The following is a 15,674-nucleotide window of genomic DNA, read 5'->3' on the forward strand; positions in this document are numbered from 1 at the left end:
ATAAAACTTTTTTTCTTGATTGAATTTTATCTAATATTCACATATGATGAATTTTTTTCCCCCAAGATAGGGTTTTGCTGGTGTTTTAGAGCCTGGCCTGGAACTAGCTCTTGTAGACCTCTAGTGGCCTCGAACTCACAGAGATCCACCTGCCTCTGCTTCTTGAGTGCTGGGATTAAAGGCGTGTGCCACCACTGCCTGGCCATGATGAAATTCTTTTTTTTTTTAATTATTTTTATTCTTTTTTAATTAAAATTTCCACCTGTCCCCGTTTCCCATTTCCCTCCCCCTCCTCCCAAATATTGCCCCTCCCCCCACTCCCCTTTCCCTATCCCCACTCCTCTTCTCCTCCCCCCACTCCATTCCCCCTCCCTCTCGATACTGAAGAGCAGTCCAAATTCCCTGCCCTGCGGGAAGACCAAGGTCCTCCCACTTCTATCTAGGTCCAGGAAGGTGAGCATCCAAACAGGCTAAGCTCCCACAAAGCCAGTTCATGTATTAGGATTGAAACCTAGTGCCATTGTCCTTGGCTTCTCATCAGCCTTCATTGTCCGCCATGTTCAGAGAGTCCAATTTCAACCCATGCTTATTCAGTCCCAGTCCAGCTGGCCTTGGTGGGCTCCCAATAAATCAGTTCCAATGTCACAGTGGGTGGGTGCATCCCTCGTGGTCCTGACTTCCTTGCTCATGTTCTCCCTCCTTCTCCTCATTTGGACCTTAAGAGCTCAGACCGTTGCTCCAAATTGAGTCTCTGTTTCTACCTCGATCCATCGCCAGATGAAGGTTCTAAGGTGATATGTAAGATATTCATCAGTATAGGATAGGATCATTCCATGATGAAATTATTAAAAATTATTTTGAAGCACGATTAATAAAAACTCAGAGAGAGAAATTGGGGTTCAGCCTGGAGGTCAGAAAAGCAAAATAGCCAGCCACTGGCTTACCTCTATCTCAGTCTGAAAATGGAGATCCTGCTTCCAGGAATCTCAGAACGAGACTGAGTCATCAAGCTATCTCCTCCCATTTTATAATCCTCTCTAGTTCTGGGATTAAAAGCGTGTACCACTGTTTCTGGTTTCTATGGCAATCTAGTGTGTCTGCTGGGATTAAAGGAGTGTGTAATTGGTGGCTAGTTTTACTTTTCTGATCCTCAGACAAGTTTTATTTATTAAAATACAAGTGAAGTGCCACTACATTGTTCTTTGTAAGCTGTACAGAAACAGGTATGATGGTTAGATTTGGTGCATGGATTACTGTTAGAATCATAGTAATATATGGCTAGTTTTAGTATAATGTCTTTTTTGATTAATAATACACTAAAAATAAAACAACTTTTAAAATTTTATTTTCCTAAATTATCTGTCTTGGCTAATTCTATGTCAACTTGACCTCAGCAGAATCATTTTGGGAGAGGGAACCTCAATTGGAGTAATGCTCCCACTAGATTGGCCTGTGATGGTACATTTTCTTGATTGATGGTTGATTTGGAAGGGCATAGCTTACCATTCTTGGGCTGGTGGTCCTGGTTCTATAAGAAAACAGGCAGAGCGCGCCATGGGGAACAAGCATTTCTCCATGACCTCTACATCAGCTCCTGCTGCTAGGTTCCTGCCCTGTTTGTGTTTTTGACAGAACTTGTTTCAGTGATGGACTGTAGTGTGAAACAGGAAATAAACCATTTCTTCCCCAAGTTGCTTTTTGTCATGATGTTTTATCATAATAGACACCCAACTAAGACAATATAATTTCTATTTCACTGTAAAATTATATTAAAAAATACTTAAAATTCAAATGTAGAGGTAAATTTATTCTTTTATCCCCAGTCCCATCAATCATTGTAGAGTTAACAACGAAATATTAGAGTGTGCATTTTCAAATCTTTTTCTCTACGTGTTTTAAATGCACATGTAAGTTTCCTTTTGAAAATAGAGCATATTTTACACACACACACACACACACACACTGTTTTCTGGGTTTTATTTTTTTTTGACCTGTATATAAAATCATTATTTGTTGGTATGTGGTATTACACTATTTTGAGTGCCTTGTGAGCTTTGTAAGTGCACTTCCACTCAGTTATATCTACTTTATTCTACTTATTTTAGTTACATCCAGAGCTTCCCAGTAGTTAATGAAGAACAGAGAGGTGATTTTACCTACATTGGAAATTTGATGACAAGAGAATTTATATGTCAGCAATTGATTCTAATTATAAAATCTCTGGATACCAGTGAAGAAGGAGGAAGGTATGTCTAAATGTTAACATTTGATCTAATTTCTTTTAATTTCATTTATTTAGTAACCTACCTTGGTTTAATTTTTAAAAGATAATTCTGATTTTAATTTTAGTGTAATTATAAATGATGATGATTTATCCTCTGGTTAATCAGGCTTTTTAAAGAATAATTTTTATTGAATAATTTCATATCCCTCTCAAGACTCTTCCCATTCCTTTTGATCCTCAACATGTTCCTTCTACCCTGAGCTCATGCTTCCCCATTATGGGCAGCATTCCACAAAATGCACTCCAGAAGAAAAATGATTCTCCCTCCCTTAGTAGCTATCTACTGTGGTAGCTTCTCAGCTGGGGGGTGGTAGGGTCTAAGGAGCCCTCACCCCATTTGCACTGGAGTGTTGGCTGCAGGTCACCTGCAGATAACCACAGCTGCCGTGAGCTCATGAGTGTAACAGCCAAGTCTTGTCTAGAGGGCAGCTGGGCAGCTTATTACTCCCTCTTAACTCCCTGGCTAAATCCCTACGTTTAAATACAATTTGTTATAGTATGACTAGATCTAATCTAGAAGTGCTATAAAATTTTCTCTTTCCCATTTCTGTATATTGAAACATATTTACACACATATAGTTAATTAATGTCAGGGTTTAATCTGAGAAATGTGTTAGGTGATTTTGTTGGTGTACAAGCGTAGTATATAAATTTAGATGTTATAGGTTAATTGTTCATTGTGGTCTTTTGGTATATAATTAGAAGATGACAAAGTATGTATGAGGTTGTTGCAAATATAACTTTCATAGTAGTAGTATGCTGAGTATACGCTATGGTAAAGGTAAAGATTACCATATAATTATGATAATTATATAACCCAGTAGCAGTCATTTAACATTAAGTATGATGTGTTGTATATAATTGCATATACTATACGCTTACGTGTATGACAGTATATGTTTGTTTACACCAGCATTACTAGAGAAATGGCATTTACGTACAGCATTATTAGGGTTACTATATATCATTAAGCATTTGATATATAATGATTTTTATACTCCATAATGATTTTCTGGGACTTCCATTGGGTATATGGCCTAATGTTTACTCAAACATCATTATGTGGCACGTGATTGCATATGTATGCATGTTTCTGTGGGTATATATGTATATAATCCTAGTATAATTCCTCAGAGTAAGTAATTTCCAAGTTTTTGGTTTAAAATACTTATTGCAGAGAGAGCAAGTAGTGCTATCTAGAAGATTTGATTCACTAGTCCCCCCCCGATTTTTGTTAATTTAAGATCAAGGTATAAAAATATAATTTATATGTGTATTTTTAAATCAGTTGGAGAATATGAGGGTTTTTTTAACCTAAAGTTTGTATGTATAGAGTTTTGTACTTATATTTGTAAACAGAAGTAAAAACTGAAACAGATGTAAAGAGAAGTGTTAGAGAAAACATATTTTCAGTTGGCAAGATGGCCCAGGGGTTAAAGGTGCTAGCTGTCAAACCCGATGACTTTCATTTGATTCTCGGAACCCTCAGGGTAGAAGGGGAAAACTAATTCCTGTAATTTCTTCTCTGATCTCCACATTCAGTTCTAGGCATGTACCCTCCCACATATGCACACAGAAAATAAAGAAAAAATGTTTAAAAATATAAATAATGTATTTTGTCGGAGTGGTAGTTTAAAAAGATCTTTTTGATTACAGGAAACGACTGCTGGCTATTTTGCAGGAGACTCTTACACTGCCTACAACCCCAGTTTCCTTAGCTACTTTTATTGTTGAGATACTCCTCCACATCATCTTAGATGACAATAAAAGGATACAGATTGTAAGTGTTTTTCTTTTTGATATAGTTAAGAAACTTTGATCAGTGACATCCAAGAGTCACAATTTCTCTTTTGCACCCTTGCCTTTGATTGTTTTAGTGTTGTCCAACATGTTGCAAAAAGGAAGAAGAGCACGGTTTCTTACACAGTTCAAAACACTTCTTTACTTAGCATGCCTGTTGAATCAGTGCAGCAGGTCTGGGAGGAGGGAACAATTGGGATGAGGTTTTATTTGTAATTATTGGGAACTAGTGTGTTGAAGGAAGACTTGAGCTATGTATTCCTCATTTGTAGCGTTGGGTAAGTTTTTAGCCTATTTTACTCATCTGCAAAACCTTTTTTTGTAAAAAACCTGATGTAAACTTTTAGTAATGCTCATAAAGTGTTTGATAGATACGCAAGTCTGTTGAATGTGCTATAGTAGTTCCAGAAATGAGGTCTAACCCCTTGGGGAAAGTTAGCAAAAAGAAATACATTTGTGTTGGTTATTAAAAACCAATTGCTTGTTGGTTGGTTCAAAATTAGTTTGTCCAGATCTCTCCTTACATATTTTTTTAGCTTTTTTTTCATATTTTTTTATTAAAAAAATTTACTTTTTATTTTACATGTCAGCCCTAGCTCTCCCTCCCTCCCCTTCTCCTGCCTCCCTACCCTCCCCCTCCCCATCTTTCTATACCATTCCTAATTAGTGGTTATCTGGGATTGCCTTATTCAGATGGGAGGCACCCTTTTTCTGAACTAGTGAATTCCAAGTGACTCTGAAAGGAAAATCATTATTATCATTGCTTATTGCTTATATATTGTGTACTAATGGAAGAAAAAAAGTTTATTTCTTTTTTTTTTAATTTAACTTCCACAGAACTGAAGGAGTTAAAAATTTTAGATTATAGAGAGTAATCTTAGGGTATAATAATTCAGTTTTTCTACTTTTTAAATACTGCATTAGTGATAATTTGTCTTTAGTATCCATATGACTTAAATTATTACTTTTTAGTCAATACATCTGATTAAACTGTTAAGTTCTTTTGTTTGCTCATTTTTTTCTTTTGTTTTGTTTTTATTTTTATTTATTTATTTTGAGATAGGGTTTCTTTTTGTGTAGTCTTAGCTGTCCTAGAATTAGCTCTGTATACCGGGCTGGCCTTAAACTCACAGAGACCCTCTTGCCTGTACCTCCAAGTGTGGTGATATCTTGTTTGTATAAATAAAGCTTGCTGCTAGTTAACCATATCACTTCCTGTCTGTCTGTACAGACCTCCAGACCTCTATTGTTAGCTAGTGACTCGCTCTACCCTCTGATTTTCAGGTAAGTTTTATTTTCACAAACAAGATAGTACCACATTTGAAAAATGCACACAGAATTGTGCCAGAAGAAGCACTTGGGGCAGCGACTGCCTGAAGGCAGAGCCAGTCTAGGTAGGGTAAGTCCTGTGGCATTTGGAACTCAGGTGCCTGTGGAGTTTGGACTGTGGAGTTTGTTGCAGAGAGCCTGCAATAACAACAATGATAAAAATCCCAAACTCGCTTAGATGCTTAGGGACTAAGAGTGAAGAACCTAGCCATCTGGGTGGTGACTCTAGCGGGAGCCCTGCTTGCAGCCCCAGTGGTTGCAAAGCCACAGACAAGCGACTCTTTTGTGCGTTTGTGCCCCACATTGGGTGCCAAAATGTAGCATGAGTTTTAATTGGTGTTAATAAAAGCCAAGAGTCAGATATAGGGTCAATGCTGAGAGATGAGAGAGATAAAGAACCAAACCATAGCCACCTTTTCTACTTAGCTTCTCAGCAGAAAAGAGACTGAACTCCAGTCTTCTCCCGCCTTATCACTTCCTCTTTGTCTGTACAGACCTCCAGAACTCTATGGTTAGCTAGTGACTAGCTCTGCCCTCTGATCTTCAGGCAAACTTTATTTGTACAAACAAGATAACGCCACACCCAAATGCTGGGATTAAAGGCATGTGCTACCACCACCTGGTGATTATTCCAGTCTTATTGTTCAATCTTTGTATTAGTTGCTGTGTTGTTGCTATGGCCAAATGCCTGTTGTAATGGTTACTCATATCAGCTTGTCAAGATTTAGAATAAACTAGATGACAGACCTAGGTATGTTTGTGAGACAGTTTCTAGATTGGGTTAGACATGATGACACCATTTTATGGGCTAAGGTTCTGAGCTGACAGAGTGTAAACCAGCATTCACTTTGCTTTTTGATGCTAGAACAATGTGACTGCTTTATGCTCTTTTTTCCATTCCCTCCCCTCAGTGGTAGACTGTCAGTTTCACACTGAACCAAAATGAATGGTTCCTTCCTTCAGTTGTTTTTGTCCCAGCAATAAGTAACTAATACAAGTGTCAAGAAGCATGGGGAGGAAGTGGGGGAAGGGAAAGGAGAGAGGGAGGGAGGGTTTGTTTTTCCTTGATGGTACAGTCTGTCTTGATGGGGAAGGCATGGTGCTGAGAAAAACATGAGGCAATTGGTCAGTCACATTTTGTCCACAGAAAGCAGAGAGGCGAATCTGATGCTCAGTTAGGTTGTTACTTCTTTTTGGCTTTTTACTCAGTGTAGCTCCCTAGACTGTGGAATAGTAAGGCCCACATTTAGATTGTGTCTTCCCTCAGTTAAACCTCTTCAAAAATACCCTTACTGACATGTCCAAAGGCGTGTCTCCTAAATGATTCCAAATATAGCCAGGTTGGTGGTGTAGATTAATTAACCTTTGCAGGCTATCTCTTCTCAAGCACAGTCACTTCAGGCAGGCAGTGTTGCTCTTTTATTGCATCTGTATTACTGGGCTGTTCACTGAAAAGAGTCACCATCTTGGGGAGTATCTGAAAACACCCACGGTGACTATCAGGTGATACCAAATCCAATCAAGTGGACAAGATGAACCAGCACAGTCTTTACTTAGGATTGTGTAACAAATGAGTATGTATGACTTTATCTAATTCTTCTGCTCTCTTTCAAAGATGACATTTGCTTGTCAAGATGACAGTTTGATGTAGTGTAGCTGTTTGTTATCATTTGCTTGTTTAAAACATGGATTACAGTTTGTATTTTGAATTATTGCTATCAGGTCACAGAAATTATCTCAGAGATTCGTGCACCCATCGTTACTGTTCATGTTGATCCATCTGATACTAGAAAGAAGGAACTCAAGGTAAGTCTCTTCTAAATCAAAGATATGCTTTAGTGATGTCCTTATTGCCTCCTGCTAGACTGCTCAGAAATATTCTCATCAAATCAAGTCTTTAAGTGTTATACTCTAAGGGTATGCAAATCATTACCAGATTACAACAGATTTGCTGATCTGTATCAGGAAAATGAAATCTTATATTTGACTGCTTCAATCCTGAGTCTTTTTGATATTGTGACAAATTTTCATGTTAATTTTTGTGTCTGATCAATTTCTATCTTTTTTTAGATGGCTGAAATAAAAGTTAAGCTTATTGAGGCTAAAGAAGCTTTGGAAAATTGCATTGCTGTACAGGATTTTGACCAGGCATCAAAATTAAAAGAAGATATAAAAACTTTGGAAGATGCCAAAATAAACCTGCTAAAAGAGACAGAGCAACTTGAAATTAAAGAAGTTCACACAGAAAAGGTATATGTCATTTTTTTATACTAAATTTTAACTAGTATTATATCAACAAACTTATTTTCTTTAATTCATTAAACTACCCAAATGTATTTACTTTAGAGGGAGTTGTGACAATACCGTGAATTAAAATGAAAAAAGAAACTTTAATTTTAGACTTGTGATGTTTGAAACACCTCTTTACATAGCGCTGACTGGCCTGGAACTTGCTTTGTAGACCAAGCTGGCCTTGAACTAATGGAGATCTACTTGTCTATGCCACCACACCACACCTGACATTTTTGGACTTTGAAAAATACCTTTAATTTTTATAGCTAGGACTTGTTCCTTTGTCATGTTTAATTTGAATACGTTCTTCTCAGAAAACTAGTCCTCTTGTGATTTCCTTAGGCGTTTTTATTTATTTTCCGTGAATGGTTTAAAAAGGAATTGCATCTATCTTTCCCTTTTGTGAAAGGAGGTCCATGACCTTTTTATTGTTAGGATAAAACATCTTTGGTGAAGAAGTACTTATCTTCTTTGGTAAATGGATATATGTGTAGTTAGAAAAAAAACAAGCAGCTTTGTTATTTTTCTTTTATTTATGTGTATGAATGAGTATTTTGCTTGCATGTGTGTATGTGTATTGTGTATGCCTGGTGCTCTTGGTGGTCAGAAGAGAACATTAGATCCTCAGGAACTGGAGTTTTAGATGGTTACAAGTTGCTATGTAAGTGCTAGGACCGGATCTGGTCCTCTGCAAGAAGAGCAAGTACTAAGAACCACTGAACGTCTTCCCAGTCACAACTTTGTTATTTATTTTTAATGAAACACTTGATATTTAGTAATATTTGAAGTTTTTCTATTTTTTAACTTAGTCATTTGACAAATTTTCTCTTAAAAGGATTGTCTTTGGTCATCAATTTATTTTAGCATATGATAGAATGTATCAGTTTGTGTGTTTTATGTTTATAAAGATCTTGTCTTTGTATTGAATATACTTATAATTGCACTTATTTTTGTTTGTTCATTTTTTTTTTTTTTTTTTTTGAGAAAGGATTTCTCTGTGTAACGGTCTTGGCTGTTCTGGAACTCACTTTATAGACCAGACTGGCCTCAAACTCGCAGAGATCTTCTGCCTCTATCTTCCAAGTGTGATTAAAGCAATGTACCACCACCACCTGACTATAATTGCACTTTTGATTTGGGTAGTGCTTAAAACAGTGCTGAACAAGAAAGCGTACTGTGTATGGGAGTTTTAGAATTGTGCATCTTTAAACTCCCTAGTTATAAACATATGCTAACCTAACACTTCACCTGTCCAGTGAGAATGCCTCATTTATTTTTATGGTCAGTAGCTTATTTATAGTCTGTAGCTTATCCTAGCCTATTAAATTTGAGACAATAATAACAACAACAAAAATTAAAACAATACAACCAGGTGGTGGTGGCACATGCCTTTAATCCAGCACTTGGGAGGCAGAAGTAGGCAGATCTCTGAGTTTGGGGCCAGCCTGGTCTACAAGAGCTAGTTCCAGGACAGGCTCCAAAGCTAGAGAGAAGCCCTGTCTTGGAAAACCAAAAATAAGTAAGTAAGTAAGTAAATAAATAAATAAAATTTCAAATTAAGAAACTGTTTGAAAAAGTGTGATGGTGTGTATCTGTAATGTTAGTGCCTTCAGTCCTGGGTCAAGGCCATCTTGGGCTATATAAGTGAGGCCCTGTTTTACAAATCCAATGAAGAAGTAACTCAGTAATGCGAGTGCCTGCCTAGCACATGGAAGCCCTAGGTTTGATTCCTAGCCCTGTCCCAACCCCGCCTGCTTTTTCTCCCCAAAGATAAGGAAAGCATTTGTAAAAGTGGTCTGCCTGATTAATAATCTCTTGACCTCTTTGAATATTGAGTGTCTTTGTCTTATTTGGGAGCCATGGCTATTATAATTCTAATGTAATAGATGTTGTGATATCAGGAAACCGGAAAGTTTATTGAGAAATGTGTATATCTAAAATGCTACTGGTTTCCCCAGAGGAAGAAGTAGATTAGCCTGAGATGTGAAGAAATTTAACTTGCTCGGCTTTTCTTTGTTATGAGACACTAGCTAAGAAAACAGTTGGGAGGGAAGGAGGATTTTTTGTTGTTGTTGTTTTTGTTTTTGGTTCATAGTTCAGAGGTTTGTACACATTAGGGTTGAGAGGATGTGGTAGAATAGAGTGGCTCCTGTTGTGTGATGTGTTACTCTTTTTACTCTTTCGGGGTCCCACCACCCAACTCCCACATAGATTACACATGGAGGCTTATTCTTAGAATGTCCAGCCTTTGCTTGGTTTATTTCTAGACAGCTTCTCTTAAGAATCCCGATTACCTTTTGCCTCTGGTCTTTTTTCTTTTCTTACTTCTTTGTATCTTACTTTCACTCTTACTCCATGGCTGGCTGGGTGGCTGACCCCTGATGTTCTCCTCTTCCTTGTTGCTCTATCTATTCTCTCTGCCTGCCAGCCCCTCCTATCCTTGCTCCTACCTCGCTCTTGGCCATTCAGTTCTTTATTAGACCATCAGGTGTTTTAGGCAGGCAAAGAATCACAGTTTCACAGAGTTAAATATAACACAAACAAAAGCAATATATCTTTACACCATTAAACAAATGTTCCACAGCATAAACAAAAGTAACACACCTTAAAATAATATCCCCCCAAAGGCTCCCACCCTGACTGACAGGGAGCCAAAGGCCGTGGCTGTTTTTTCCTTTCCTGCATTGTATTCTTGTTCAGGCTTCTTCCCTGTGGGTTGGTGCCACTTGTATTCAGAGTGGGTCTTTCCTTCTTTGTCTTTGAAAAAACCCTCACAGATACATCCAATGATGTGCTTTACTAATGTTTAGGAGCTGATTCTCAGCCTAATCCAAGTTGTTACAAGGTTAACCATCAGCCATAGTACAGACTAACAAGTTAAAGGATGGTTTTTCTGTAGTAAGCTAGTCGGGTGATTATCCCTTCAAGTTCTTTACAAATGTGAATTCATTATTCTAATTGCCCCCAAATCCTACTATCTTTCAAACCTAAATAATTAATTATGAATTTATACGTTTAACACACTTTGTCTTGTCTCTCCTTAATGAGTAGTTAAGGAAATGTAGATGTTGTAATGATATGTTTGATGATCCAGAGTTTTAAAAAGGTGCTTGTTTTACTTCAAAACTTTAGGTTTACATGGAGACAGGATTGGATAGAAAATAGATAAATCAGAGGAACTATTAAGAACCGGATAAATGAGAGGCCTCGGATAGTCAGTATTAAAAAAAATTACATTATTCAGAGATGATGGTGGATACAGGGGTATTTTAAAGTGTAGGATGAGTACTCTGTCTTAGAACGTTTAGTATTGTTTGAAAATAGAGTGATAAAAGCCTAGATAGTCATATTGCTTGGCCGACTTTTAGAAGTATAGCTTGAGACGAGGGCCCTGTGAACGAGGTGATGGTGAATACAAATAGAAGAGATGTGTGTCAGGGCTATTGAAGAGTTAGTAGGAAGAAGAGAGAAACGAGTTTCTTGGGCGTTTTTGCTTTGGGCAAATAGAGAGATGGTCATGATATGATAGAATGCATGCATTAGAAACTTAGCAGTGAGTTAGTTCCAATTTGCATGTGTTGTCTTTAAGGAGCCCATGGAACATTCAAGAAGTGTCTTATACTTGTATATAAGATGTTGAAATTTTGAAAACAGCTGGCTATTATGTGACAAAACTTCTCCTAGGGAGATACAGTGCACACATCTTCTTACTCAGATAGGGATCCCACAATAAACTAAAGTACAGATACCACTGAAGTCCAACTTGGTGAACCAATGAGTTTTATTGGAGTTACTTACAGAAATATGGGTGAGAGATTACTTATAGGAGCAGAAATGACTCATAGACATCTGCATCACTATCTATACAGTCTGCAGATAGCTTGTCAGGTTGGGGAATGTCTTTTCCAGGTGCCTCAGTTATTCTAATCTTCCAACTGGCAGCTCACCTGGTTTCTGCTTCTTCCAGGCTGCTGGTCTGGTGTTTTTGCAGGTGGCTTGTGGTTCTGGTCAGTTTGGGTGATTTCCTGAATCGAATCTATTTTGAGTTGTTTACCTTCTGTTTAAGGAGCTCCCCCTTAGGATGGACAGTTTCAATCTAGCAGGAAACTCTTAGATAACACTTGGCTAGCTCATAAATGAAAAATAGAATTGCATGTTTGGATAAAATAGCCTAGGGAACAAAGAGTGACTATTGCCATGGAAAACTCTCAAGAGAGCAATTCTTTAAGAGATAGGCAAAAGTTATACTTACTAATGCTGGATATTTTGTCCTTTATTTTAGGATGATGCTGAAACATTACAGAAGTGTCTTATTTTGTGCTATGAACTGTTGAAGCAGATATCCATTTCAACTGGAATTGGTGCAACCATGAATGGGATCATTGAATCTTTGGTACACTGCTGGTCTCTGAGGCCTTATACTCCTCTATCTTATTACATAATATGTTTATTAGTGCTTTAAATAATTAAAAGTCTACCATTTGAAAAATTTGATAAATATAAATAGTGAACTATGTATATCCATAATGACTACTTCATAGTATGAGGAATAAATAAGATAATGCATTTTTATAGTCATCATTTAAAATAAAATATAAACTGTTTCTTTAGAATATGTTCATGAATGCATATTATCTGAGAAATGCTTGAAATATAGTATACATAAAAAATAAAACATATAGAATGCTATCCTGAATCTTCTGCTCAAGTGAGGGCAATATTGTTAAAAAATAGATACTATGTATATTTATGTGCTTGTGTGTGACAATAACAAAGAGGTCATCAATTTCTAAGGGGTATGGGGAGCATGCAGTGGGTGATAGGGGACATGAAAGGAGCAAAGGGAAGGGGAGAAAGGTTGTAATTAAAATATAAGAATTAGTTACTTAGGCTATTGACACTGGTTATGAAGATTTCAATGGTCACAAGTTAACTTAGTAATTGCAGGGTTTGACCTATTTGAGGAGAATGATCCTGTTATATCTTAAGATATGTGAAGAGAGGGAAGAACATTTAAAACCAGAGCCATATGTAAATTTAAAAACTAGTTTAGATTGATAAATACTATAATAATAGTGTGGGAAGTCCTCTGTATATGTGTTGCATTTATTGGTTATTGAATAAAGCTGTTTGGACCAATGGCTTAGCAGAGTAAAGCCAGGCAGTAAAGCAAAACAGAAAGTCAAAGGGATGCTATGTAGCTGCTTAAGGTAGGTGCCCAAGAAGCAAGAGGTAACAAACCACGAGCCTTGTGTTAAAATGTAAACTAATAGAAATGGGTTAATTTAAGATATAAGCGCTAGCGAGCAATACACCTAAGCAATTGGCCAATCAGTGTTGTAATTAATACAGTTTCTGTTATTCAGGTCTGAGTGGCTGGGAACGAAGGAAAGAGTAGTCTCCTTTTATATAGTAACAGTTTTAAAGATGGAAGAATATAAAATTTGTATAATTTTTATCATTTACATTCTGTAGCAATATTTAGAATATATAAGACTAACTCTATGTTAATGTAATGCTATGTTAAAAATAGTACTTTTGGGGGCTGGAGAGATGGCTCAGAGGTTAAGAGCATTGCCTGCTCTTCCAAAGGTCCTGAGTTCAATTCTCAGCAACCACATGGTGGCTCACAACCATCTGTAATGGGGTCTGGCGCCCTCTGCTGGCCTGCAGGCATACACACAGACAGAATATTATATACATAATAAATAAATAAATTAAAAAAATAGTACTTTTACTGATTTCTTTTTGCTTTAATGTGGATTTTAAAATAACCAAAATGACATGTAATTTCTGTTTGTGACCTCTGTTTTATTTCTGTTGAGTGATACTGAAAAAGAGATATCAAAATCAGACAGTTGAACATGCTAAAATCACAGTGAAGCATGTCTGAAATGAGGGTGTAGGAAGGACTACACCTTATATTAAGGAATTTTGTCTCATTCTGTTAGCATTGGGAATCTGAATCAGTTTTAGCAGATGTGGGAATGTTTCATATTGAAACAGGAAAATTTCTCTGTGTTCTGTTTAATCAACTTTATAATTACCTCTTTTCATTTTTTTAACTGAAAACTTTCTTTTTTAATATCTGTAATAGTATGGAAATGAAATAGCCTTACAAAATCATATGGAAATCATCAATTTGACCTTAATTTTAATATAGCATTGTAAATTTTTTGCCTTGGTAAAAATTATTTTAATTTTTACTTCATTGTAGATTCTTCCTGGAATAATAAGTGTTCATCCTGTAGTAAGAAATCTGGCTGTTTTGTGCTTGGGATGCTGTGGACTACAGAGTCAGGATTTTGCAAGTAAACACTTTATGTTATTCTTACAGGTAGGATTGATTTTATGACAAAAATCATGTGTCTGTTTCCTGAAATACTCTATCTCTAGCCGTATGTTAATATTGTGGATGTGTTCAGATCTTATTGATGATTGTGAATAATCTTTAGAGATTCTTTCTTGATATCTTATCAAAATGTTCTTATAGAAAGAGATTGAAATAACAGTTTAAGATGATCATGTACCATGTATGAGTGCATACTATTTGCTGTCAGTGTCCTCTGCTTAGGATAAAAACAGTAGGTCAGTGATAAAGAGAACCCACTTCAGTCTGTGCTGAAGGGGAAACAATAGCATAGAGCATAGCAGCAGCAGGAATAGGAATGAGAAGAGGGTGAGGAACTATTTCATTGACGTGGCCTTAGTCATATTTTGACATTCAGGATCATAGAGAAAAGTTAAAAGAGCAAGCCTTATAAATACGTCGGTTCCTTTTTTTCTTAAAGATTTTATTTTTCTGTGTATATTTGTCTGTGTGTAGTATGTGTGTGTGTGTATATACATGCACCATGGGGGGCCCACCACCCAGCTCCCAAATAAATTACACGCAGAGAGACTTGTTAGTTATAAATGCCCAGCCTTAGCTTGGCTTGTTTCTTGCTAATTTTTCTTAAATTATCCTGACTACCTTTTACCTCTGGGCTTTTTATCTTTCTCTATTTCTGTATACCTTTCTTTCCTTCTTACTCTGATTGGCTGGGTGACTGGCCCCTGATGTCCTCTTTTCCTTGTTCTTTTGCTCCTCTGACTCATTTCTCCTATTTATTCTCTCTGCTTGCTATCCCCACTTATCCTTGCTCCTGCCTCACTATTGGCCGTTCATATCTAAATAGGATCATGTGTTTTAGGTAGGCACAGTAACACAGCTTCACAGAGTTAAACAGATGCAGCATAAACAAGTCATACACCTGATAATATTACCCAACACTTAACTGCTGAGCAACCTCTCTTTCTCAGACATCTCAGCTTCTTAGTGAAGAGAAGAGCAGAGGAGAAAGATCTTGGGGTGGTACCTTGCTTTGCCTGTTGGAGGAACAGGAGGACATACCATTAGGAAAGTCTAAGCAAAGTGATGGATATCAGGAGAAAGAGCTGGCAGGATGTTCATATCTTCTAAGAACTTACCCTGTAAAATAGAGATTTCCAATATAAATGATTCAGGGAAGAAAATTTATTTTGTTTTGATTCTTTTGACTCTAGCCTTCCTGCCCCATATTCTTTTACCTCTCATAACCTCCTTTCTGCCTTAATGTCACATGTGTCCTGTGTATCTTTTCTTGAGCACAACCCCACCCCACTTATATACATCCTATAAATGCTATTGGCTCAGGAGTCAATAGTCTGTGTTATCTCACTTAATAAAATTGTTGGGTCTGACCATGTTTTTAAAGTTAAAAGTATTTGTGGATGATAGATTGAAGGGGAGAAAACTTCTGAAGTTTGCCTGTATTTTGTATACTATTCTGAGTTGTGGTTTTTAATTTTTTTAATTTTTTATTGTTTTCACAAGAGTTCATGATCAAAAGAAGATAACTACTAAGTAGATTCAATTTTGTATCTTTATAAAGGTTGGATTATTCTTTAACTTTTCTTTATATTATGAGACAGGGTTCCTTTATGTAGC

The 15,674-nt window shown here is 36.8% G+C and overlaps 1 protein-coding gene across 1 annotated transcript in view; it reads left to right on the forward strand.

Annotated features, from left to right (window-relative positions):
- The window catches only part of Ncapg (non-SMC condensin I complex subunit G), a 32,042-nt gene that overhangs the window by 6,404 nt on the left and 9,964 nt on the right, over positions 1-15,674 (forward strand). The window contains exons 8-13 of the mRNA XM_057773246.1: positions 2,106-2,246; positions 3,941-4,064; positions 7,136-7,219; positions 7,484-7,663; positions 11,988-12,098; positions 13,923-14,042. Coding sequence (XP_057629229.1) covers positions 2,106-2,246; positions 3,941-4,064; positions 7,136-7,219; positions 7,484-7,663; positions 11,988-12,098; positions 13,923-14,042 — 760 coding nt within the window. The remainder of the gene's footprint in view (positions 1-2,105; positions 2,247-3,940; positions 4,065-7,135; positions 7,220-7,483; positions 7,664-11,987; positions 12,099-13,922; positions 14,043-15,674) is intronic.

Source organism: Chionomys nivalis, chromosome 6 (genome assembly GCF_950005125.1).
Source record: "Chionomys nivalis chromosome 6, mChiNiv1.1, whole genome shotgun sequence".
NCBI lineage: Eukaryota > Metazoa > Chordata > Mammalia > Rodentia > Cricetidae > Chionomys > Chionomys nivalis.